This window comes from Pongo abelii, chromosome 8 (assembly GCF_028885655.2).
Source record: "Pongo abelii isolate AG06213 chromosome 8, NHGRI_mPonAbe1-v2.0_pri, whole genome shotgun sequence".
Taxonomy (NCBI): domain Eukaryota; kingdom Metazoa; phylum Chordata; class Mammalia; order Primates; family Hominidae; genus Pongo; species Pongo abelii.
The window spans coordinates 57,248,168-57,272,067 of record NC_071993.2 but is presented as its reverse complement, the minus strand read 5'-3'; the positions used below and the strand labels follow the sequence as shown (position 1 = coordinate 57,272,067).

At 39.8% G+C, this 23,900-nt stretch overlaps 1 protein-coding gene and 1 non-coding gene across 26 annotated transcripts in view; both read left to right on the top strand.

Annotated features, from left to right (window-relative positions):
• BMPR1A (bone morphogenetic protein receptor type 1A) overlaps positions 1-23,900 on the top strand; it is a 168,649-nt gene that overhangs the window by 116,863 nt on the left and 27,886 nt on the right. For all 25 annotated transcript variants that reach the window (XM_063727584.1, XM_024253909.3, XM_063727574.1 and 22 more), the window contains 3 exons: positions 2,785-3,002; positions 16,984-17,146; positions 19,044-19,146. In XM_063727584.1, coding sequence (XP_063583654.1) covers positions 2,936-3,002; positions 16,984-17,146; positions 19,044-19,146 — 333 coding nt within the window. In that variant the 5' untranslated portion in view covers positions 2,785-2,935. The remainder of the gene's footprint in view (positions 1-2,784; positions 3,003-16,983; positions 17,147-19,043; positions 19,147-23,900) is intronic.
• LOC112135361 (U1 spliceosomal RNA) lies at positions 16,494-16,657 on the top strand. Its single transcript, XR_002916654.1, has one exon. It is a non-coding gene; the product is annotated as a U1 spliceosomal RNA (small nuclear RNA).

Genomic DNA, 23,900 nt, shown 5'->3' with positions numbered 1-23,900 from the left:
GCCAGCTCTGCAGGATGCCTTGCTTGTAGCTCTAATGAGACAAGGCCACATATTAGCTTTCAATAAACCGATGAGGAAACAGTGACTATGAAAGATGTAACAAGGCATAGCGGTCAGTCTCCTGCCCGAGACTGTGAGTTCCTTGCAGCAGGAACAACCATACTCGTATTTGTATTTCTGGTACCTAACACTGGGTCGGTAATATGTACTCCATATGCAGGCCAGTTGCAGTGGTTCACACCTGTAATCTCAGCACTCTGGGAGGAGGCCAAGGCCACAGGATTGCTTGAGGCCAGGGGTTTGAGACCAGCCCGGGCAACATAGCGAGACCCACCATCCCCACCCCTATTAAATTAAATAAATTAAAAAAAAAAGATGTTGTTGGTGAATAAGTGAGTAAATTAATAAGTGAAAATTTGGGGAGGGGTGGAGACCTAGCAAGGGAGGCAGGACCAAAGCAAGGGTTTCTGGCATGGTCACTGGAGAGTGGTAGCCAGTGGAGGAGCAAGCAAGAAGGGTGTGGGTTTGATTTAGACAGGTGGAGTGTGATTCTAGTAGAAATATTTAATGGGAAAATTGAAATGAGGAAGAGAGATTAGGATTGGAAATACACTGGAAACTTCTCTTGAATTGGAAACCTGGAACATATATCCTTAGGATGACAGTTGAATTATTTCAAGTTTTCAAAGAAATGCTGTTAAATCATGTGGCAAACATTATTCTATAGTTATTTTAGACTTTACATCTTTTTCTCTCAGCATTATGTAATGGGAAACAATTTTATATTACAGAAATAAGAGATTGCAGGGATTTTTAGAACTAAGCTACATATAACATACACGTATAAATGATACCTCATTGTAAACCTTCTTTGCCTCAGTACTGTAAATAACTTTGGAAAGCTAATTAAAGTGAAAATTCTTACTTAGATATTATAAAATAGAAAGCTCAGGTTATTAATGTAGAAATCACACCAGGGTCATTGTGTCATAAATAAGCAAGATCTTTGTCATTCAGGAATAGTTCAAGCTGAAAGTCAATAAAATCAAACCACCTGAAATAATGGGATGGGAGTAAAGTAGAATGATATATATCTTGATACTAATTAGCCTTTTCCCCCGTTATTTATTTAACAATTTTACTTTGAGGCCTTTAAAAGTTCACTGTCTATATTAATAATCACCAAACCTTAATTGAAGAGATTATGTTTCGTGTCATCCATATTAGAAGTTCAGTTTTATCTTAATAAAGTCAAATTTGCAATATTTTAGGAAATAATTTCTTTAAGATACTGCTTTTTTCCCTCCCCTCCCCTCCCCTCCTCTCCTCTTTTTTTATGAGATGGTGTCTCTCTCTGTCGCCCAGGCTGGAGTGCAGTGGCACAGTCTCAGCTTACTGCAAGCTCTGCTTCCTGGGTTCATGCCATTCTCCTGCCTCAGCCTCCTGAGTAGCTGGGACTACAGGCGCCTGCCACGATACCAGGCTAATTTTTTTGTATTTTTAGTAGAGATGGGGTTTCATTATGTTAGCCAGGATGGTCTCGATCTCCTGACCTCATGATCTGCCCGCCTCAGCCTCTCAAAGTGCTGGGATTACAGGCGTGAGTCACTGCACCTGGCCTTCTTTTTTTTTTTTTTGAGATGGAGTCTCCCTCTGTCGCGCAGGCTGGAATGCAGTGGCACAATCTGCAATCTTGGCTCACTGCAACCTCTGCCTCCTGGGTTCAAGTGATTCTCCTGCCTCAGCCTCCTGAGTAGCTGGGATTACAGGCGCCCGCCACCATGCCTGGCTAATTTTTTGTATTTTTGGTAGAGATGGGGTTTCACCATGCTGGCCAGGCTGGTCTTGAACTCCTGACTTCACTTCAGATGATCTGCCCACCTTGGCCTCCCAAAGTGCTGGGATTACAGGTGTGAGCCACTGCACCTGGCTCCGTTTTCTTTTTTTCCTTTAATGATGAAGCACACTCTTTAATTAAATATGTGTAATTTTCACCTGGCATGGTGGCTCACACCTGTAATCCCAGCACTTTGGGAGACTGAGGCAGGCGGATCACCTGAGGTCAGGAGTTTGAGACTAGCCTGGCCAAGATGGTGAAACCCCCTCTCTACTAAAAACACAAAAATTAGCGGAGTGTGGTGGCCCACACCTGTAATCCCAGCTACTCAGAAGGCTGAGGCAGGAGAATCACTTGATTCCGGGGGGCGGAGGTTGCAGTGAGTCGAGATGGCGCCATTGCACTCCAGCCTGGGCGACAAGAGCAAAACTCTGTCTCAAATAAAATAAAATAAAATAAAATAAAATGAATTAATATGTGTAATTTTCTAGGTCGTCTTCCTCTTCTATCTATAGAATAAATTATTTATTAGAAAGACTTAGGGTGTTTTCATTATATCTACTAGAATTTGCAAGAATGTTGATGGTTACCCTTATGTTTTAAATTTAACTTTTCCTGTTTAAGTCTTAATATAGTTGGGAATTTTCATGTTATTAATAAAATAATTACTTTAGAACAGCCAGAAAAGACTATTGAGATTGTTTAATATACTTCCCTTGTTGTACATATGGCTAATCTGAGGTCAGGAGAGGTTGTAACCTTTTACTAAATTATTTGAAGTTTGAAATTATAGTGCCAAAAAAAAAAAAAAGCAAGGATAGCTTTAATCTTTTAAAATGTATTTCATTGTTTAAAGGTGTGTTTGGGCATTTGTTTCCCTTTTAGTTTTTGAAAAATTTCCAAAATTCAGCTGTATTCCTTACCTTTTAAATATTTTTGTCTTTCAGGAGTCGTAAGAAAGCAGTGGGAGTGAAGTCATTGTCAAGTGCTTGTGATCTTTTACAAGAAAATCTCACTGAACGATAGTCATTTAAATTGGTGAAGTAGCAAGACCAATTATTAAAGGTGACAGTACACAGGAAACATTACAATTGAACAATGACTCAGCTATACATTTACATCAGATTATTGGGAGCCTATTTGTTCATCATTTCTCGTGTCCAAGGTAAATCAGTGTTCATTTTAGTAATGTATGTGTGTTATATAAAAAGTACTATTTCTTGCTTCTGTTCTTTCAACTCATCCCTGTTTGAATAGTTAGGCCCAGACTACTAGGGCAGCTTTTAGGAAAGAAGCAAAGATGAAACACGTGCCAAATAATGTTTTAACTTGGCTGTGATGGAAACATTTTCAAGTATTTTTGAAATCTCAGTCTCTCTGAGTCTATCTTCTTCACAACATAGGCGTGATGATACACAGCATTAGGTCTTGTGAGGATTAAATGAGATAAAGTATGTAAAGCCACCTCAGTTAGTAGCTGAAAGACAGGGTAATAGGTAGTCCACGCTGAGCTTCAAAATTCCTCTCTCCTTTAAAATACAATAAGGAGCAAGTGTAAATAATAATTGAAAAATCATTTTATTGGCCAGGCACAGTGGCTCACACCTGTAATCCCAGCACTTTGGGAGGCCGAGGTGGGCGGATCACAAGGTCAGGAGTTCAAGACCAGCCTGGGCAACATGGCAAAACCTCATCTTTACCAAAAAATACAAAAATTAGCCAGGTGTGATGACGGGGACCTGTAATCCCAGCTACTCGGGAGGCTGAGGCAGGAGAATCACTTGAACCCTGGGAGGTGGAAGCTGCAGTGAGCTGAGATCACACCACTGCACTCTAGCCTGGGCGACAGAGCAAGACTGTGTCCCCGCCCCCACCAAAAAATTTCATTTTATTGTTGTTAAAAGACTTTAGAAAGATAACTGGCACTTGTCTGTGCTGAATACTAAAATTTCTTCATAGAGCACTGACAGTTTGTTTATGACCAATAATGTAATTTTGCTACTATGTGTTCACAGCTTAGAACTCCCAAACAGGAAGTTATTGTGATGACTCTTAGGACCAGATGGCCTGTATTTGCACATAAGCTTTTTCCTGTATGGTTTAAGTAGGATAATATTTTAAGCTGAAAAGACAGTACTGTTTTGCAAGAGGATTTTAGATAAAACTTACTGGATGTCTTCGTTCTCAAGTTTTTTACTTCACAGGTTGCTTTTTCCTAATGTTTTTTTTCACAGTGATCTGGATTAATATCTGCTGTTAAGAAGAAACATGATTAACACCATAAAGCTTTTGATATTTTCATCTTTTTTTTTGTTTTTTGAGACAGAGTCTCACTCTGTCGCCCAGGCTGGAGTGCAGTGGTGCCATCTCAGCTCACTGCAAGCTCTGCCTCCAGGGTTCACGCCATTCTCCTGCCTCAGCCTCCCGAGTAGCTGGGACTACAGGTGCCCACCATCACGCCCAGCTAATTTTTTGTATTTGTAGTAGAGACGGGGTTTCACCATGTTAGCCAGGATGGTCTCGATCTCCTGACCTTGTGATCCACCTGCCTCAGCCTTCCAAAGTCCTGGGATTACAGGCGTGAGCCACTGTGCCCGGCTGATATTTTCATCTTAAAGCACAAACATAGAATGAAATCTATAGCTTCTTTTTATTTTGCCTTAGTATTAAAACAATATCCTTAGTATTACAACAATATCCTTAGTATTACCATGCTCAGAATACAGAGCCTTCAGCAAAAGCCGCTTTTACTTGTGAAACACCAAATTATTTAGTACAATACCTTTACTTCAATATCCGTTACATGCCTTGTTGATCAGCATCAACCAAAGCTGCTATAGTTTTGAAGATGAGTTAAATTCATAGTAATATTATATTTGCTACCTCACTTCCAAGTAATCTCCATTTTGGCATAAATTTTTTAAAAATCTATTTAGGTCACACATAGGCAATATGATACAAAATTCTCAGTCCTTGCCCCAATTCGCGTTGTTCTATAATAAACTTTTATTAGATGGAATAAGTTGGTAATTAGTTACTATGTAAAAGCAAAAGATCTTATTAAGAATTACATTTCTCTGATAAAGAGCGAAATTTGTTACATTTCCTTTCAAAAAAATTATTTTGATAGTTGCTTCAAATAACATACAAATGTTTGCTCTTAAAGCTAAAACCAATGTAGAAAAGTTATTTCTTAGAAATCATTAGGAAGGATTGTAGAATGGTATTAATGGAAATAACTTTAGACTTTAGCTCTAGCTTTATCTTGTTTTGAATTATGTCTCAGGAAAATAAACTTATCTGTACTTTGGTTTCCTTGATGTAAAATAGAAATAATAATGCTTATCCTAGATATAAACAAGAATGTTTTGACCATCAACTGTTAGGGTATGGATTTAAGTGCTTTACATTGAGATAAAGTTACTTAGGTTTGAATAGAAAAATGAGTCATCTGATATTAACAGCTGATAGATACTTAGTTCTTATTTTTTAAGACTTGGTCACAAATTTTACAACAAGATATATTAATATTGGATAGATATGTAGTCCCTTTTTTGGATTTTGTCACAAATTTCAGAAATGGATTTTAGTTTTAAGTAACTAATAATGACTTCAATAGAGATTTATTTTTAACATAGGTGGTAGATGTTTGCTGTACATTCAGTTATTGAGTAGTGTCAAGGCTGACATGTCTGTAATTTTCTTGACATTTCCCTTGTGGTTCCCAAGTGGCTACTATTATCTGCATTTGAGGCAGGTAAAACGGGGAAAGGGTCAGCACTGGCCTCAACTAGACCTGATACCAGGAAAGCAAAAGTGTCACAGATTTTATCTTAAGTCTTAATCGTTCCTAATAGCAAGAGCTACTGGAAAACAGCGAAACAGGATTGTCACAATTGGCTTAATCTATATCCATTGCCTAGGGCTGGATGTGTTGTTCCCCCAAACAAAATCAGAGTTTGGTTAGCTGGGAAAAGGGGGAAAATAGGTATCAATTGGACAACTAAAAGGATCTGGGAGAGATTTAATTTTTTCCATCAATTAGAATGTTTTCCTCTACAAATAATTTAAAAAAAAATTAAAAGAGCTTAAACATGACATTTTGGGCTAGGTGATTTTTATTTTTTTTAAAAAAGCTTGAACAATAAGGAGAATGTAGTAACACACAAGAAGTCTGTATATAAGGGGACTGTAGTTGGTTATGTGGCTCATCAAGACCCAAGTTCTTTGTCTTTTCAACTGTGCCATCTCTAAATGTCAGATTAGCCACAGTGTCACGGTGTGGCTGCTGAGAGACTAGACATCACATGCAGATGAGATAAGCTTGAGTTGACAATGCTCAGTTAAAGAAGAGGGAAATCTGTTTGTGTCTCTTTTTAATTGATAAATCTTTCCCCATTCACTCACTTCCTCTCCCCAACAGACTTCCTTCTAATCTTAGTGGCCAAAATTCATTATATGCTCTTGTGTTAAATCACTGGCAAGGGGAATGGAACTAAAATTGTTGGATTAGACCAACAATTATCTCTGCTGAGAGTAGAGGGCGGTGCTTCCCTGAATCACATGGAGGAGGGGCAGACCCTTAATGTGTGTGTACATGTGCACATGCCTGTTGCCAGCAAGGGAAGGAGGAGAAGAATAAGAGTATCTGTTGCTGGGTACCACATTTGTCGACCTGACGTCATACATATGCTAAAATGCTCATGTTGCTACGAAATTGTCAGTTCCTTTTCAAAGTGTTCTGTACCCAGAGTTGCATCCATTTAGTACACGCAGCTACTAATCCAGGACTTCTGGCTGGTGCGAAGCCCTCTCCTTCGGGTCCAGGTGCCTCTTCATGGTCCAGCAGTGTGTGGCTAAAAGCAATTATCAGTGCACAGTATACCCAGTATCCAGTGATAAAGATGAAGTGGGATAAGTGCTATATAAAACTTCCATTCAGAGGAAGAAAAATTGGAAACAACCTCAGTATTCACTGCTCCATAGCATGTAGATTAATGATGCTTAACCTGTTTGTCAGCCTCCAGTTTTATTTTCTGGGAGGATTTGCCTTGTCTCTGGTGTTCCTTGGCTAGTGTTTCTGCCTTCATGGTCACATCTGAGATGGAATTAGTGGAGGGTGATCTTTGTGGAGACTGAACAGTTTTAGCGGCCTGCTTTCTGTTAGTGTGGAGGTCTGATTACTGGAAATTGTCCTATGGATTGAAAACTCACAGCCTGACTGAGTCAGCCTGGGATATCTTTGGCAGTACAGTTCCTGTAAAGTTGTAGTAGTCCTACATTCTGTTTGCTCTGGTCTCTTTGGTTTCATTCCATTAAACACAGTTAAATATCTTGTCTAGATGTGTGTTCTGAGAATTTCTGACCTAGACTGGCCTCTGCTTTGCCCGTTCTCCTGGCCTTTGGTTTAATGACCTCTGCTCTGGGCACTCTGCTCCTTTCCCATGCTAGAAAATGACCTGCTTTATTTGGTATCATAGCACTTACCTATGAATAAATATTAAAATAGTACCAAATGTCAGTATTTATTCATCTTAATTGTCTTTCTCTGTCCAAGACTGTAAGCTTTAATAGATATGGGACTTTGTTTTGTTTACTCTTCTAGTCACCCAGGGCTTAAAACAGTGGCTACCACTGTGTAGTTACTCAGTACATTTTGGTTTAATGGATGAATACAGTTAAAGTGAAAAAAGCAAGTTGCAAAACTGCTTTCTTAGCCGTATATTTTTACACTGACCAACCCAGTAGCAACAAGCACCTGTAACAACCCAATTATAGTATCTGATTATCTTTTTTCACTAAGGATCTAGAACTCCTTGGAGAAATCACTGAGTTTAAGTTTGGCAGGGAAAGAGCAAGGTGATCTTGGTATCTTGGCCAGAAAGCAAGGAAAAGTTCAAAGGATTCAGTGACCGGTTTGAATTGAATGCTAATTATAGTGGATTCAAACAAATCAAATATGTTTAAATCCATGTGTTTGTAATAACACTTAAGAAAAAAACTAGTTAGGGCTGGGGGCTGTGACTTACACCTGTACATACCAACACTTGGGAGGCCAAGACAGGAGGATCACTTGAGCCTCAAGAGTTTGAGAACATCCACGGCTAAACTGAGAGTCCCTTTAAAAAAAAAAAAAAAAGAGTTTGAGACGAGCCTGGACAACATAGAGCTGGTCTCTATAAAAAAAAATTTTTAATTAACTGGGTGTGGTGGCGTGTGCCTGTATTCCTGGCTGAGGTAGGCGGGAGAAGTACTTGAGCCCGGGAGCTTGAGGCTGCAGTGAGCCAGTGATCACGCCACTGCACTCTAATCTGGGCAGCAGAGCAAGACTCTGTCTCAAAAAAAGAAAACAAAACTAGTTGGTTACTGTTAAAAGATGCTAATGAAGTCATTAATTTTGAAAACTGGGAAATAGAGGGGGAAATCAAGCATTAATCTTGCCTTTCTAACATGAACTGTGCCACCTGTATCCAATTAGTAGGTGAGGGAAAGCATCTCACAGATGTATTCCAAGTCATAAAAAAGAGAAATGCTAGGATTAGATACATTATTTTTATACTATGCTGATTGAATTAGTGAATCTAGACCTTAAAAACAGAGATAAGCAGGCATTTGGTTCCCTCCTGCCCACAACATACAGAGCAGCTGCATTTCAGCACTCAATAGACACATGTGACTTGTGGCTACCATATTGGACAGCACAGCTCTGGAGCTAATTACCATTTACAAAATCCATAGAGAACAAGAGGACATGTTACATGATGCCAGGAGGATGTGATCAGAAATTCCAGACTGTGGTAAATACTATACTAGTAAATACCGGACAAGTTACCCAATGTCTTCAAGTAAATCTCAAGGACAGGAAGAGGAAGAAGAAACTGGTAGATTAAGAGACTTGGAGACAACCAGCTATGTTGTGTGAACCTTATTTGGATCCTGATTCAAGGAAACTACTAAAGTAATTTGTAATATTTATGATACAATTGGAAATTAGAAAGCAATTTATAACATTTATAATATAATTGGAAATTTGAACATTGCCTTGATGTTTGATGATATTGGTAAGGATAAGGAATTACTGTTAATTTTTTTAGGTGTGATAATTGTGTTTTTTTTTTAAGTTCTTTTAGAGATACACATTGAAATATTTACAGATAAATGGACCTATCTGGTATTAGCTTCATAATTATATGAAAGGGGGAGGGAGTGAAACAAGAAGGGCCATGAATTCATCATTATAAAAGCTGGGCTGTATGGGTATGTGTGGGTTCATTGTACAGTTTTCTCTACTTTTATAAAAGGTTTCTGGCCGGGTGCAGTGGCTCAGGAGTTCGAGACCAGCCTGGCCAACATGGTGAAACCCTGTCTCTACTAAAAATAGAAAAATTAGCCGGGCATGGTGGCATGTGCCTGTACTCACAGCTACTCGGGAGGCTGAGGTGGGAGGATCACTTGAACCAGGGAGGCAGAGGTTGCAGTGAGCCGAGATTGGGCCACTGAACTCCAGCCTGGGCAACAGAGTGAGACCCTGTCTCAAAAAAGTAAAATAAAAAGTTTTCTGGAAGAATACTTCATTTATAAACATATATATGTAAATGAATAGAAAAAGGACAAGAAGCATATACACCAAACGGGTAATAGTGGTTATGTTTAAGGAGTGGGAGGGGGATTAGATGGGCCCAAAGAGGACTTTTTGGTTTACTTGTGGGGTTCAATTTTTTTTTGGGATGCTATGAGAATACATTATTGTTTTATTTGAGTATTTTAAAAACTACTTTTAGGGGAAAAAAAAAAAAAAGACCCAACACGGTGGCTCATGTCATGTCTATAATCCCAGCACATTAGGAGGCCGAGACGGGCGGATCACCTGAGGTCGGGAGTTCGAGACTAGCCTGGCCAACATGGAGAAACCCCGTCTCTACTAAAAATATAAAAAATTAGCCAGGTGTGGTGGCAGATGCCTGTAATCCCAGCTACTCAGGAGGCTGAGGCAGGAGAATCGTTTGAACCTGGGAGGCGGAGGTTGCGGTGAGCCGTCACGCCACTGTACTCCAGCCTAGGCAACAAGAGCGAAAACACCATCTCAAAAAACAAAAAAAACCGTCAAAAACTACTTATAGGAAAAATACTTATTTCAAGCATATGCCTAAGTAGAGAGAATAATATAATGAAACTCCATGAACTTGTCACTCAGTTTTGACAGTATCAACTCATGACCGAGGCTATTTCCTCTCTACCCCCATGCACTTCTCCCACACCCACGTCACCCTTGGATTATCATGGGTAATTTTGAAATAATATTTCAGTTAAGTATAAGATACCTTGGCTGGGCGCGGCGGCTCGTGCCTGTAATCACAGCACTTCGGGAGGCTGAGGCAGGCAGATCACTTGAGGTCAGGAGTTCAAGACCAGCCTGCCAGCACTTTGGGAGGCCGAGGTGGGCGGATCATGAGGTCAGGAGATAGAGACCATCCTGGCTAACACAGTGAAAATCCGTCTCTACTACAAATAAAAAAATTAGCCGGGCGTGGTGGCAGGCACCTGTAGTCCCAGCTACTCAGGAGGCTGAGGCAGGAGAATGGCGTGAACCCGTGAGGCGGAGCTTGTAGTGAGCCGAGATCACGCCACTGCACTCTAGCCTGGGCGACAGAGCGAGACTCAGTCTCAAAAAAAAAAAAAAAAAAAAAGAGACCAGCCCGGCCAACATGGTGAAACACCATCTCTACTAAAAATACGAAAATTAGCCAGGTGTGGTGGCAGGTGCCTGTATCCCAGCTACTTGGGAGGCTGAGGCAGGATAATTGCTTCAACCCAGGAGGCACAGGTTGCAGTGAGTGGAGATCGTGCCATTGTACTCCAGCCTGGGCAACAGAGTGAGACTCCATCTCAAAACAAAAGCAAAATTCCTCAAAGGCCACATACTCTGATCATAATACAATAAAATAGTTCAACAGTGTAAACTTTGAGCGTATGATTTTTTTTTTTCTGTTTGAGACAAGAGTCTTGCTCTGTGGCCCAGGCTGGAGTGCAGTGGCACACTCTCAGCTCACTGCAACCTCCATCTCCTGGGTTCAAGCGATTCTCCTGCCTCAGCCTCCTGAGTAGCTGGGATTACAGGTAGACACCACCACACTCGGCTAATTTTTGTATTTTTAGTAGGGTTTTGCCATGTTGGCCAGGCTGGTTTGAACTCCTGAGCTCAGGTGATCCACCCTCCTCAGCCTCCCAAAGTGCTGGGATTACAGGCCTAAACCACCATTCCCTGCCAACCTGCTGGGTTCTTAAGTGATCATCCCACCTCAGCCACCCAGGTACCTGGAACTACAGGTGTGCTCCACCACACCAAGCTAATTTTTTAAATTTTTTGTAGAGACCAGGTCTCAGCATGTTTCCCAGGCTGGTCTTGAACTCCTGAGCTCAAGCAACCCACCTTCCTGGGCCTCCGTAAGTGCTAGGATTACAGGCATGAGCCACCATGCTTGGCAAACACATAATTTTTTTTCTTTTTTTTGAGATGGAGTCTCACTCTGTTGACCAGGCTGGAGTGCATTGGCTTGATCTTGTCTCACTGCAACCTCCACCTCCCTGGTTCAAGTGATTCCTCTGCCTCAGCCTCCTGAGTAGCTGGATTACAGGCTCACAGCACCATGCCCAGCTAATTTGTTGTATTTTTAGTAGAGACAGAGTTTCACCATGTTGGCCAGACTGGTCTCAAACTCCTGACCTCAGGGAGTCCACCTGCCTCGGCCTCCCAAAGTGCTGGGACTACAGGTGTGAGCCACGGCACCTGGCCAAGCATATGATTTTTAATGCAATAAATATATTCATGTTTCTAGAAGCTTTTTTTTTGCCACTCAGTGACATTATGAATGACACTGCATGTCAGTATGTGTCAGACATGTGTCAGCATGTGTCGGAATGTATCAACCCATTCTTGATAATGGGTTCAGAACCAAGTTTGATTAATGTTAACTGATTAACTGCAGTTTTTATGTTCAACTGAAATACATCTAACTATAATTTTTTATTGGCCTTCCAAAAGTGTCATAAAATAAGCCTAATCATTCACATATTATCCTATCAGATGTGAAAAGCCCATTTCTATGCTTTCTGGCCCTGCCACAAAACCTTTTCTTTTCTTCTCCCTTTGATTTTCCTCCTAGACCAACATAGTATGACAGAACTTTGTTTGGTGATGGAAATTTCTATATCAGTAATTTGCAAACTATAGCCCACAAACTAAATCCAGCGCATTGCTGCATTTTTTGCTGCTCATGAGTGAAGAATGGTGTTTTTGCATTTTTAAGTGATTGAAGAAAAATCAAGAGAATATTTCATGACGCTTGAAAATTATATGGAACTCAAATTTTATTATCCATAAGTAATTTTATTGGAACACACCCATGTTCATTTTTTTACATGTTGTCCGGCTGATTTTGCATTGTGTCAGCAGAATTGAATAGTTGTGACAGAGACCTTGGGGCCCACAAAACCAGTACCTGTTTTCTATATCTCTGCTGTCTTGTGTGATAGCTACTAGCCAAATGTGGCTTTTGAGCACTTGAGTTGTGACTAGTGTGGGTGAGAAACTGATTTTTAATTTTACTTCATTTTAATTCATCTACATTTTAAGTCACATGTGGCTAGTGGCTACCATATGGGACAGGACAGTTGTAGACATGCCACCTTTTCCCTAGTTCTTGCCTCCTTGTACTTGACTTTCCTCCTGCTGATGTCTTCCTGGTTTCTATTTAATTAATGATGCAGACTGTTGTTACAGAATTCATTAGGCTACCATTGCTGATTATCTCATATGTATAGTGCATCAGTAGCCCGTTGGTCTCACCAACCGTTTGCCATCTGAGTTCTGTTGTAGACATTCTATCTTAAGATTGGGGCAGAGGGCATTTATTTGTTGTAGAAAAAGGAAGCCAATAAATTATTGGGAAAGTATGAAAAACTACTTAGCCAGGAATAAAAATCTAGTAAAATCATTGATGCCAAAAATTGCCATTGACTACAAGGACCTGTAAATGTGCCTGTGTATAGTCGTGTCTCTTGTAACTGTTTGTCTCTTTGTATGTATATGTTTTCATCTTTTCCTGAGATGTTATACTTAAACATGTAAGCTATTAAATATTTTGTGTGTGTGTGTTTTGAAACATAACCTATACCCCAGTCCACCCCAGGGCTCGTAGTTTATTCTTTGTAAATACATGGGACTTGTGGGTGGGGAGAGATTGACATGTTCAGAACTGACAGAAGGCCATGTGCCAAGTGAAGTGATGATGGTGAGGCCTGCAGGACCCAGATCCTGTTGGGGCCTGGGAGCACACAGTGGAGGTTGGGTTTTATTCTGAGTGCGTTGTGGAGCCACTGGTTGGTTTTATATAGGAGTGACAGATTTGTGTTTATAAAATGTCTCTGGCTGCTCTGTGGGAAATGGATCGCAGGGACCAAGAGCAGAAGCAGAGCGAACAGTTGGAGACTTCTTACCTTAGTAGAGGCATGATGTGATGGGCCTTGGTGACAGCAGCAGAGTTGGAGAAAAATGAAAACAATGGACATACATTTTGGAGGTTGAGCCTGGTCTTTGGTAAGACCAGGTTTGAGGCAAATCAAGAGTTCATTTAGGACAAGTCAGTCAGGAGATGCCTAAGCAGGTCATGGCTAGAGGGGTACATCCAGGAACCATCAACAGAGTGGGCGCTGTCACCTAGGGAGAGCACAGAGAGGCTCTTTCCTGTTACTTTTCTTTGTATTCAATATCCGCTTGGTGAAATCTTGCAAGTTTTTAAGATGTAGCTTAGATTTCATTACTTTTGACACCTAAGATCAGTTTGAGTTTGACACCTAGGATGAGCCTTTTCCTTTGTTTACATGTAAACACCTCCATATTTTGTCACCTTTTTTTTTTTTTTTTTTTTGAGATGGAGTTTCGCTCTTGTCGCCCAGGCTGAAGTGCAATGGCTTGATCTCTGTTCACTGCAACCTCCACCTCCCAGGTTCAAGTGATTCTCCTGCCTCAGCCACCCGAATACTGGGATTACAGGCGCCTGCCACCACGCCCAGCTAATTTTTTAATATTTTTAGTAGAGATGGGGTTTCACCATGTTGACCAGGCTGGTCTTGAACTCCTGACATCAGGTGATCCGCCCACTTCGGCCTCCCAAAGTGCTGGGATTACAGGCGTTAGCCACCGCGCCTGGCCTTGTATTTTGTCACTTTTCACATTGTATTTATTTGCTTTTGTGTTTATTCCCCCTCTGCTTTCCACCAAGTTTCTCAAGGCCACATATGTGGTTTTGATGCCACATCTTTGCGTTTCTAGCATTTAATACCTTGCCTGCACATAATAGACCCCTAATAAGTATTCTGTTGAATATTTGGCAATAATATAAGCTCCAGATACAACTACTGTAATTGAGTGTTTTGTCTCATAAATTCAAATAGTATTCTAGGAAGTTTCATATGACTTTGAGTTTTTCATGTATCAGTGATCTTTTAGTGTTATGATCTTTGTTATTAGTAACATCTTCATTTGTATACTATTTTACATGTAGTTAAGCACTTTAGTAGATATTCATTTGATCTACCTATAACCTCTTGATTTGAATTAGGCAGGAATTATTATCACCATTTTCCATAGATAGCTGAGGTTCAGAGAGTAACTTATCTGTGCCCATAACTGGGACTTGAACCCTTCACTTCTTGCTGTTATCTCAAGTGGTATTTCTGCCACACTAAACTGCTTTTTCTGTGTCACTAGATTCTTGAAAAATCAATTGCTGTGATATATTATATACTGTTTGTTTTCCAGAGCTGAATTGATAAGTGTCTTCTGTTAATGTAATAGGATTTTAAAGCTGGTTAGGTGCCCTCACCTGTCCTCTAGCCCTATAGCCTTATAGAGTAAACGAAGCCTGGAAAAGTGACATGGCTTGCCCAAGACCATCCAGCTAGGTAAAGCGGGGTAGGCCCACGGCAAAACAGAATCCCAGTCTCCTCATTTCCTGCTCAGTGGATTTCTTCCCTTCCTGTACCTCCTGCTTCCCCCACCCCATCTTTTACAGTTGATGTTTCTAACATAAATGAGGTCTTTCCGCTTTGTAGCAATCAGATCCAACGGAAGCCTTGACATTATATTACGGAATTTATTTCTGAAAGGAGAGTGGTGTGGGGGGCGTGGGGATGAGTAATATATGTATGTACACAAACTTCCAGCTTTTTTTTTTTTTTTTTTTTTTAAGTGTTTTCTCTCCTGGCCGGGCACAGTGGCTCATGCCTGTAATCCCAGCACTTTGGGAGACTGAGGCAAGTGGATCACTTGAGGTCAGGAGTTTGAGACCAGCCTGGCCAACATGGTGAAACCTTGTCTCTACCAACAAAATACAAAAAAATTAGCTAGGCATCGTGTGCGGTGCCTGTAATCCTAGTTACTCGGGAGGCTGAGGCAGGAGAATTGCTTGAACCTGGGAGGCGGAGGTTGCAGTGAGCCGAGATTGCACCAGTGCACTCCAGCCTGGGTGACAGAGTGAGACTCTTATCTCAAAAATAAATAAATAAAAATGTTTTCTATACTCATTCAGTAGCAAATTCTTTTACTAAATATTCAGTATAAGAAAGTGGAGGTTATTGGCCAGGCATGGTGGCTCACGCCTATATTCCCAGCACTTTGGGAGGCTGAGGCGGGAGGATCGCTTGAGCCCAGGAGTTCAAGACCAACCTGAGCAGTACAGGGAGACCTTGTCCCTACAAAGAATTCAAAAATTAGCCGGGCATGGTGGCATGTGCCCTTGGTCCCAGCTACTCCAGAGGCTGAGGTGGGAGGATCACTTGAGCCTGGGAGGTTGAGGCTGCAGTGAGCTCTGATCACATCACTGTACTCCAGCCTGGGCAATAGAGTGAGACCATGTCTCAAAAAAAAAAAAAAAGGTGAAGATTATTAAAACTGAAGGCATGGAATCATCAAAACACTATTTAGCAGCACTTTTTCTGTTACCAGTGTGTGCATATGTGATATTTTTTGTCTTTTCAGTAGTTTATCTCATCAGTATGGTAAATGTAAAATCAAGTCTGTGTTGTGTCTTGAACCACTTATTTAACATTTATAATGAAATGCATATACACTTGTCTGTTTGGTTCCACCTTTCATTCCCTTGAGAGTAACCCACAAAGAATGGCCTAGCTGAGTCAGAGAGAGGAAGTAATTACTAGAACAGTTTTTTTAGTTCTGTTCTGCTTCCAACCTGAAAGATTTAGTACCAAATATGACAGTATCTGTCACTGCAGGCTACTAGACTCTAGTGTAAGAACATAGTTCCATTTCTGTGAGCTAACTGCTGCCCTTCTATAACCTTCAGTTTCTGCCAGCATGGTCTGCATTCAAACCAGTGACCTTGAGGTGAAAGTCTCCAGATAACATAATTGGTCCCCATGATCTCATGATTTCCTTACTTAAGTAATTAAAGGCCAAAGCAAGGTGCTTAGTAATTCCTTTTCCACATAGAGGCACAAATAAAGGAAAGCTGGTCAGAAGTTTTGAACCAAAGAGTTAAAAGAAGAATCATAACTTGTCTCTATTTAATGATTGGAAACTCTCAGACTTCTCTGAAGTCTCTCCGCATTTTGTACCTTTCTTACAAGTGATGATTATATACTTTTACCTGGCAGGGGAGAGACCACGGTCACGAAGGTGGTTTTCCCAGGGCGAGGCTTATTCATTGCACTCGGGATGTGCTGACCCCTGCGATTTCTCCAAATGTGGGAACTCATTTGCATAATTGTGGTAGTGGGGGACTGCATTCATGCTTTTCCCTGGTTAAATTAAAATTTTTTAAACTTATTTTAAAAATATGAAAAACAAGATTTGACTGTATTCTGCCTTGCACCACTCTTGTTTGTCTTTCACTAGTGCAAAAATTGTGATATAGCTGTCTTCATATACCCCACAATACCTGGTGCAGTAATTCTGTGCATAATAACTTAATGTCTGTTTGTTGTATGAATAAAATTTATATTTATAAAGAAACATGCTAGCTACAATTATTGTGATAAGAAAGCTTAACTTTTTCTCATTGAAAATTGTCATGAAACAATGAGCTTTTCAGAAATGATTTACTTACAAATTCCATATTTGAATGCAGGACAGAATCTGGACAGTATGCTCCATGGCACTGGGATGAAATCAGACTCCGACCAGAAAAAGTCAGAAAATGGAGTAACCTTAGCACCGGAGGATACCTTGCCTTTTTTAAAGTGCTATTGCTCAGGGCACTGCCCGGATGATGCTATTAATAACACATGCATGTAAGTATTTTATGCAGCCCTTCTTAAGAGTTAGGAGAACAGAGTTGCATTTAGTGCTATTTTAAGAATTATTAAACTTGTCTGAGGTTTTTTTTTTCCTTCATATATGGTATCTTTCCAGAAAGCCAAAAAGCCTTTTGTTTTGTATATTAGAACATTACTCCATTAAATGATTGATAGGTGAGTTACTATATTATAGTTATGTTATAATGCAGCTTTTAAAATAAGATCAAAGGGATCTAGTATTTGTTTAACATCTGAGTTTTTAATGATCTTTTAATCTTAAATTTATTGATGCTCATTTTAGAAAACTTAGAGATTACCAAAAAAGAAATCAGAAAACTCACTGACAACCTCCTACTTCTTTTTAATTTAAAAAAAAATTTTTTTAAACTATAGACAGGGTCTTGCTATGTTGCCCATGCTGGTCTCAAACTCCTGGGCTCAAGCAGTCCTTCCACCTCAGCCTCCCAAAGTGCTGAGATTACTAGGGTGAGCTGCCACACCTGGCCTCCTACTTCTTAATTAGTTCAAATATTTTGCAGATGTATATAAATCATATTGTGTTAATTAATTTTATGCTTTTTTCTTACTTGTGAATTTACCAATCCAAATCTGATTTATAAAACTATTTTAATTTTTCTAGTGTATTTCATGTTAACTGCACAACATGTTTATATGTGATCATGTAATTCTAGTCCATATTTGTTGGAAACATTGACATATTGACTTAATAAGACCAAAAAAAATTGCCTGAACAACTCAACCTCATCAGTCCATTAATTGTCTCCTTGTTATAGAGGCAATAATGAATGTCATGTTTTGTACTTTTAATAATTGTATGCTCCCTGAATGGACCAGATAGAAAGCATGAAACTTTACATGTAAACTCTTGCACCTGCATGACGGTCATCGTGTCTTAGGTTTGCTGCTTGTCCCCTGGTGGTGGTGGGCTCTGCATGGCTGACTGTGACTAGTTTTCCATTTATACCTTCCTGGGAGTTTGCCAGCAGGGAACTGCTCTCTGCTATGTCACCAAATAATGTTTTGCTAAACTTCTTGTCTGTAGTACCTGCCTGATATAATGGGCTGTCTGTTAGTAGCTTAGTAACCCAGAGTAAAACTGAATCATCCATTTTAACAGAATTCTGCCCCACACTTAACATTTTCTCCTAACAGAAAACCAAGAATTCTGCAAAATTCTTCTAAGTAGAAGCAGCACAATTCCTGATATTAACAATAAATAGGAGCACAGAAAAAGCTTTTAGAAATTTCTCCCATACCTGTTGAAGTCTATATGAATATATTAAGGGGAAACTCCAGGATGCTTTCACTAAAATAAGAATTTCATTATATATGTATGTAAATTTATTGAAAATTTATTCAAAAGTCCTCTCCCTGTTTTCCCATCATATTCAGTAAAAGATGCCTTTCAGCCCCTTTTTTTGGTCATTAAGCCTATTTGTATGTTTCAGAGAAGAGTTTGTTTTTATCTATTATCATATACAATATGGAAGTACTGAAAAAATGGGTAAAAAGAGACACAGTTATTTTAAAGTATATTTTCAAAACATGACTTATAAAATTTTATAAATCAGCTTTCTGTGATCACATGACTGTGATTAGCAAAGAAAAGTCACATAACTCCTGTGGGGAGGACTTGTTTAATTGAAATCCTTTTCTGCTTGACAAAGGGTTGTCACTGGCCTTTTATGTCTTAGCTCAGACATAGCTTTTATTTGTCTTAAAACCTCTTTGGTGTTGCCAATAAATCACATGTGAATGCAATTCTAAATCACAAAACAAAGTATTAAAGGCCATCTGTACCTGTTCACATTCAGACTCAAATTTCATTAGTACTTTCTATGTGAATTTGTTTTGTTTTTTTCTGTTTTAGAACTAATGGACATTGCTTTGCCATCATAGAAGAAGATGACCAGGGAGAAACCACATTAGCTTCAGGGTGTATGAAATATGAAGGATCTGATTTTCAGTGCAAAGTAAGATATAATTTGGGACCCATGAGACAAAGAAGGGAGGGGCCATATGAAAGCATCGATTTCCCCCAGGAGAAACGTGCCTGATGTACACATTGCTGTATGTTCACATCAGTAAATATATTGGAGGAATACCTACTGTCTAGATTCTGTCCTGTATTCATATGTAGAATTTATAACTAAATCATTTCTGAGAAGCTAATTGTTTGATTACAATTTCCTTTTTTATTTCCATAGACAGCACCTGGCTCTGTTGCCCAGGCTGGAGTGCAGTGCTGCGATCTCCGCTCACTGCAATCTCAAGCCAGCCTCCTGCGTCAGCCTCCTGAATAGCTGAGACTACAGATGCATGCCACTATACCTGGCTAATTTTTGTATTTTTTGTAGAGACAAGGTTTTACCATGTTGCCCAGGCTGGTCTCAAACTCCTGGGCTCAAGCAGTCTGCTCGCATCGGCCCGCAAAGTGCTGGGATTACAGGTGTGAGCCACTGTGCCCAGCCTGATTACAATTTTCTTTGTTCTCTACTTGGGAGGCTGAGGCAGAAGAATTGCTTGAGCTGGGGAGGCCAAGGTTGCAGTGAGCCGAGATTGTTCCACAGTACTGCAGTCTGGGCCACAGAGCAAGACCCTGTCTCAAAAAAAAAAAAAAAAAAAATTCTTTTTTTAAATTTCAACCGTCTTTGGCTACTGATTACAATTTTCAATGAGAAAAAGTTTCTAAACTTTCTTATCACAATAATTGCAGCTAACGTTTCTTTAAAAATAAAAATTTTATTCAAGTAATATAATTATGGTAATTTAAGTTCCAGGTTGTTTTACCTTAAAAAAAGTTTTAAATCATTCTAGGTTGTCATGACTGCAAAAAAATTATATTGTCACACTTATTTGTAGATTATAAAATTTACTGAGAAGACTTTTAAGATAGTGGCAGTAACCTTTGTATCACTCTGAGACAACTTAGAAATGTTAAAGATATACTGCAAACTCTAGGGCAACCACTAAAGTTGAAAAAAAAATGTTAAGGCCTTGTAAGGAGGTGTCAGTGGAGCTGCTTTAAAAGCAGCAGCAAAGGAATCAGGATGGTAATAGTTTATGAGCATCCTGATGGCTCTGGGTTATAAACCTGATCTCTTCAAAATTCTGTATAGTAATTTTGTCCCAGGAGATCCTTCCAGTGTTTCTGAAAACCAGCTCCAGATAGAATTGTTTGTGCATAATTTAAGTCTCAGCTATGTTAGAAAATTGTTCCTATTATTTGGAAATTCTCAGGATGGAGGCCGGGCACGGTGGCTCACGCCTGTAATCCCAGCACTTTGGGAAGCCGAGGTGGGCGGATCATGAGGTCTGGAGTTCAAGACCATCCTGGCTAACATGGTGAAACCCTGTCTGTACTAAAAATACAAAAAATTAGCTGGACGTGGTGGTGGGTGCCTGTCGTCCCAGCTACTCGGGAGGCTGAGGCAGGAGAATGGCGTGAACCCGGGAGGTGGAGCTTGCAGTGAGCTGAGATCGCACCACTGCACTCCAGCCTGGGTGACAGAGCGAGACTCTGTCTCAAAAAAAAAAAAAAAAAAAAAAGAAAAGAAATTCTCAGGATGGATAGAAACCTTAAAGGTTATGTTTCAACCTCTCGGCTAATGTTTGGAATCACCCTCTTTGCAAGTGACTGCAAATCTATCTTCCTTTCTGACTCTTTGGACCATAGAGACCAAACCTAATCTCTCTTTAAGATGACAGCCCTTTACTAAGTAAAAAAAGTGCTTCATCCTACTAGTCTGTCCAGTGAAAATAATTGTTCATAATGACCTCAACTGCTCCTTATATGATCAGCTTCAGAGTTATTCACTCTCCACTTCCTCAGTGTAATATGCAGAATTGAGTGTGGTATGACCAAGGAAAATAGTAGAGAATAAATAGCCCTGTTCCCTTTTTCTAAACACAGTCTCGTGTTAGATGTTTGACAGTCATGCCATATTCTTGAACCATTGAGCCTTCAGTCCGCTGAAATCCCTATGCCACTCACTCATGCTGCTGCTGAGCCACATCTCCCCCACTCTTCATTGGTGCTGTTGGTTTCTTCACATAAATAAGTAGATGGGAATGGAATGAGGTTTTCCTGTACAGTTGTTACATACTTGTCTTTATGAATTTTATCGTATAAGCATTGATCCTTTGCTCTAATTTGTTGGGATTTAAAGGATGCTAATTTAGTTGTTTCTTCCAGTTTTACGCTATTTGCATATTTATCAATCACACATACTATACATTTTTTAATCACTTAAAAAATTGAAGAAAGAGCTATGGTTAGGATATTAAGCCCAGCAGTAATAACCAGTGTTCAACAGGCCCCTAGAATAGGCCTGTCCTAAGCTGAATTCACCATTATAAGTTAGTTGTTAAACTTGACAAGCTGTTCAAATCTATATACTATATATGTGAACCTTTGGACAAAGTGCTCTGCTCTCCTGTTTTCTCATCCATGAAAGAATTACTATAAGGATCAGATGATATACATGTGAATAGTTTAGCACAATTGGCACATAGTAAGGGCTTAATAGATGTTAGCTTTGACCATATTGATTCTTTAATAGAGCAGTCTTCATGCTGTTACCCATATCCCTGGGTACACTCAGACTATGTTATACAAGGGTAACGGGCACGTTGATATTTTAAGGGAATCCGTTTTTGGATCCTAAACTTCAGTAGGTCCTGTTGCTGAATATTTCTCTGCCTGAGAACAGAACTTCTCAAGCAGTTCTCTTTCCCTTAGTCACTTTTCATAGTCAACCCCTCCTAGTTTACAAATAGAAGGCCTGAGGTGTAAAACTTCAAGTTTCCAAACGGTGTTGCAATTCAAAGTAAAGGCATCAGTGTAGGCTATGTCGGGATATCAAATAAGTGTTTACATGACAGATGGTTTTCAATTGTTTGCTTTCAACCAAGTTGCTGGATCATTGAAAATAATTTTTGATGATAGGATCTTTATGGCACTTTTAGCATATGCTTTGGAAGGACTTTAAACAATTATGGGCTGGTCGTGGTGGCGCAGTAGCCCAAGCCTGTAATCCCAGCACTTTGGGAGGCCGAGGCGAGCAGATCATCTGAGGTCGGGACGTAGGGACCAGCCTGATCAACATGGCGACACCCCGTCTCTACTGATAATACAAAACTTAGTCGGGCGTGGTGGTGCGTGCCTTTAATCCCAGCTACTTGGGAGGCTGAGACAGGAGAATTGCTTGAACACAGGAGGTGGAGGTTGCAGTGAGCCAAAATCATGCCATTGCACTCCAGCCTAGGCAACAAGAGCGAAATTCCATCCAAAAAAAAAAAAAATTATGGTACAGTGGTATAACAATCTCTTTCCGTGATCATCATCTTGCTTATGTGAATAAATTGTCTTGATGATGACAAAAGGAAAAATAAGAATAAGATTAATGATGAATCTTCTCACTCTAGCAGTAATTTTTATCCATGAATTTGTGAACTGATTTGTTTTAAAAGTCCCATCCATATCATTAAGAAATGTCTGGCCAGGTGCAGTGGCTCATGCCTGTAATCCCAGCACTTTTGGAGGCCGAGGCGGGCAGATCGCTTGAGCTCACAAGTCTGAGACCAGCCTGGGCAACATGGCAGAACCCCATCTCTACAAAAATTAGCTGGGCCTGGTGGCTCATGCCTGTAATTCTAGCACTTTGGGAGGCCAAGGCAGGCAGATCACCTGAGGTCAGGAGTTTCAGACTAGCCTGGCCAACATGGTGAAACCCCATCTCTACTAAAAATACAAAAATTAGCCGGGCGTGGTGGCACACTCCTGTAATCCCAGCTACTTGGGAGGCTGAGGCAGGAGAATTGTTTGAACCCAGGAGTTGGAGGTTGCAGTGAGCCGAGATAGCACCACTGCACTCTAGCTTGGGTAACAGAGTGAGACTCCGTCTCAAAAAAAAAACAAAAAAAACAAAAAACAAAAAACTGAGGTGGGAGGATGACTTGAGCCTGGGAGGCAGAGGTTGTAGTGAGCTGAGATCATGCAACTCCACTCTAGTGTGCAGAGTGATAGCCAGATCTTGTATCATAAAGAAAAAGAAAAAATGCCCTTTCCAATAACATTTTCTTAAGTTTGTATTTAATAAAGATTGTAACATATATATTGTTTTGATCAATTTTATGCTAATAATGATTATGATAAACTAGAATAATTTTCTAAGACTTAAAGACATACAGTTATAGGAAATAAAAGAATTTTTATGTACTTATCTTTGATGTGGACAGTTATATATTACTTTAGGACATAATTATCATGGGAGATATTGAAAGGAAATAAGAGTTCAAGGAGAAATAAGAGTTCTAGTGTAAAATTTCTCATTGCTAAAAGAAGCATTTGTTCATTTATTCTTTAAAATGATGATAATGGGTATCAAATTGCAATGCTATTTAGATTCTACTGAATGCATTAAAAAATGGTGTAACACTTCTATTTCAAAATGAGGTAACAATTCTATGTCAAAGTGTCATTATGTACAGTAAGCCAGAAATTATTAATATATTGCAGCCATTTAAATTTATGGTGAAAATTGTTAAGTGTCACCTGAAAAATACGTGAAGGATACGTTGCTTTTAAGAATTGGGTTACGCCAGCAAAAATTTTGACCAGCACTTATCTAACTTTCTGTATTTCTTGGTAAACGTCACCCAAGCACAGCACTCACCCAGCACAGCTCTGTCATGCTCATCCTAACCCTTTCTCCAGTGTCTTCAC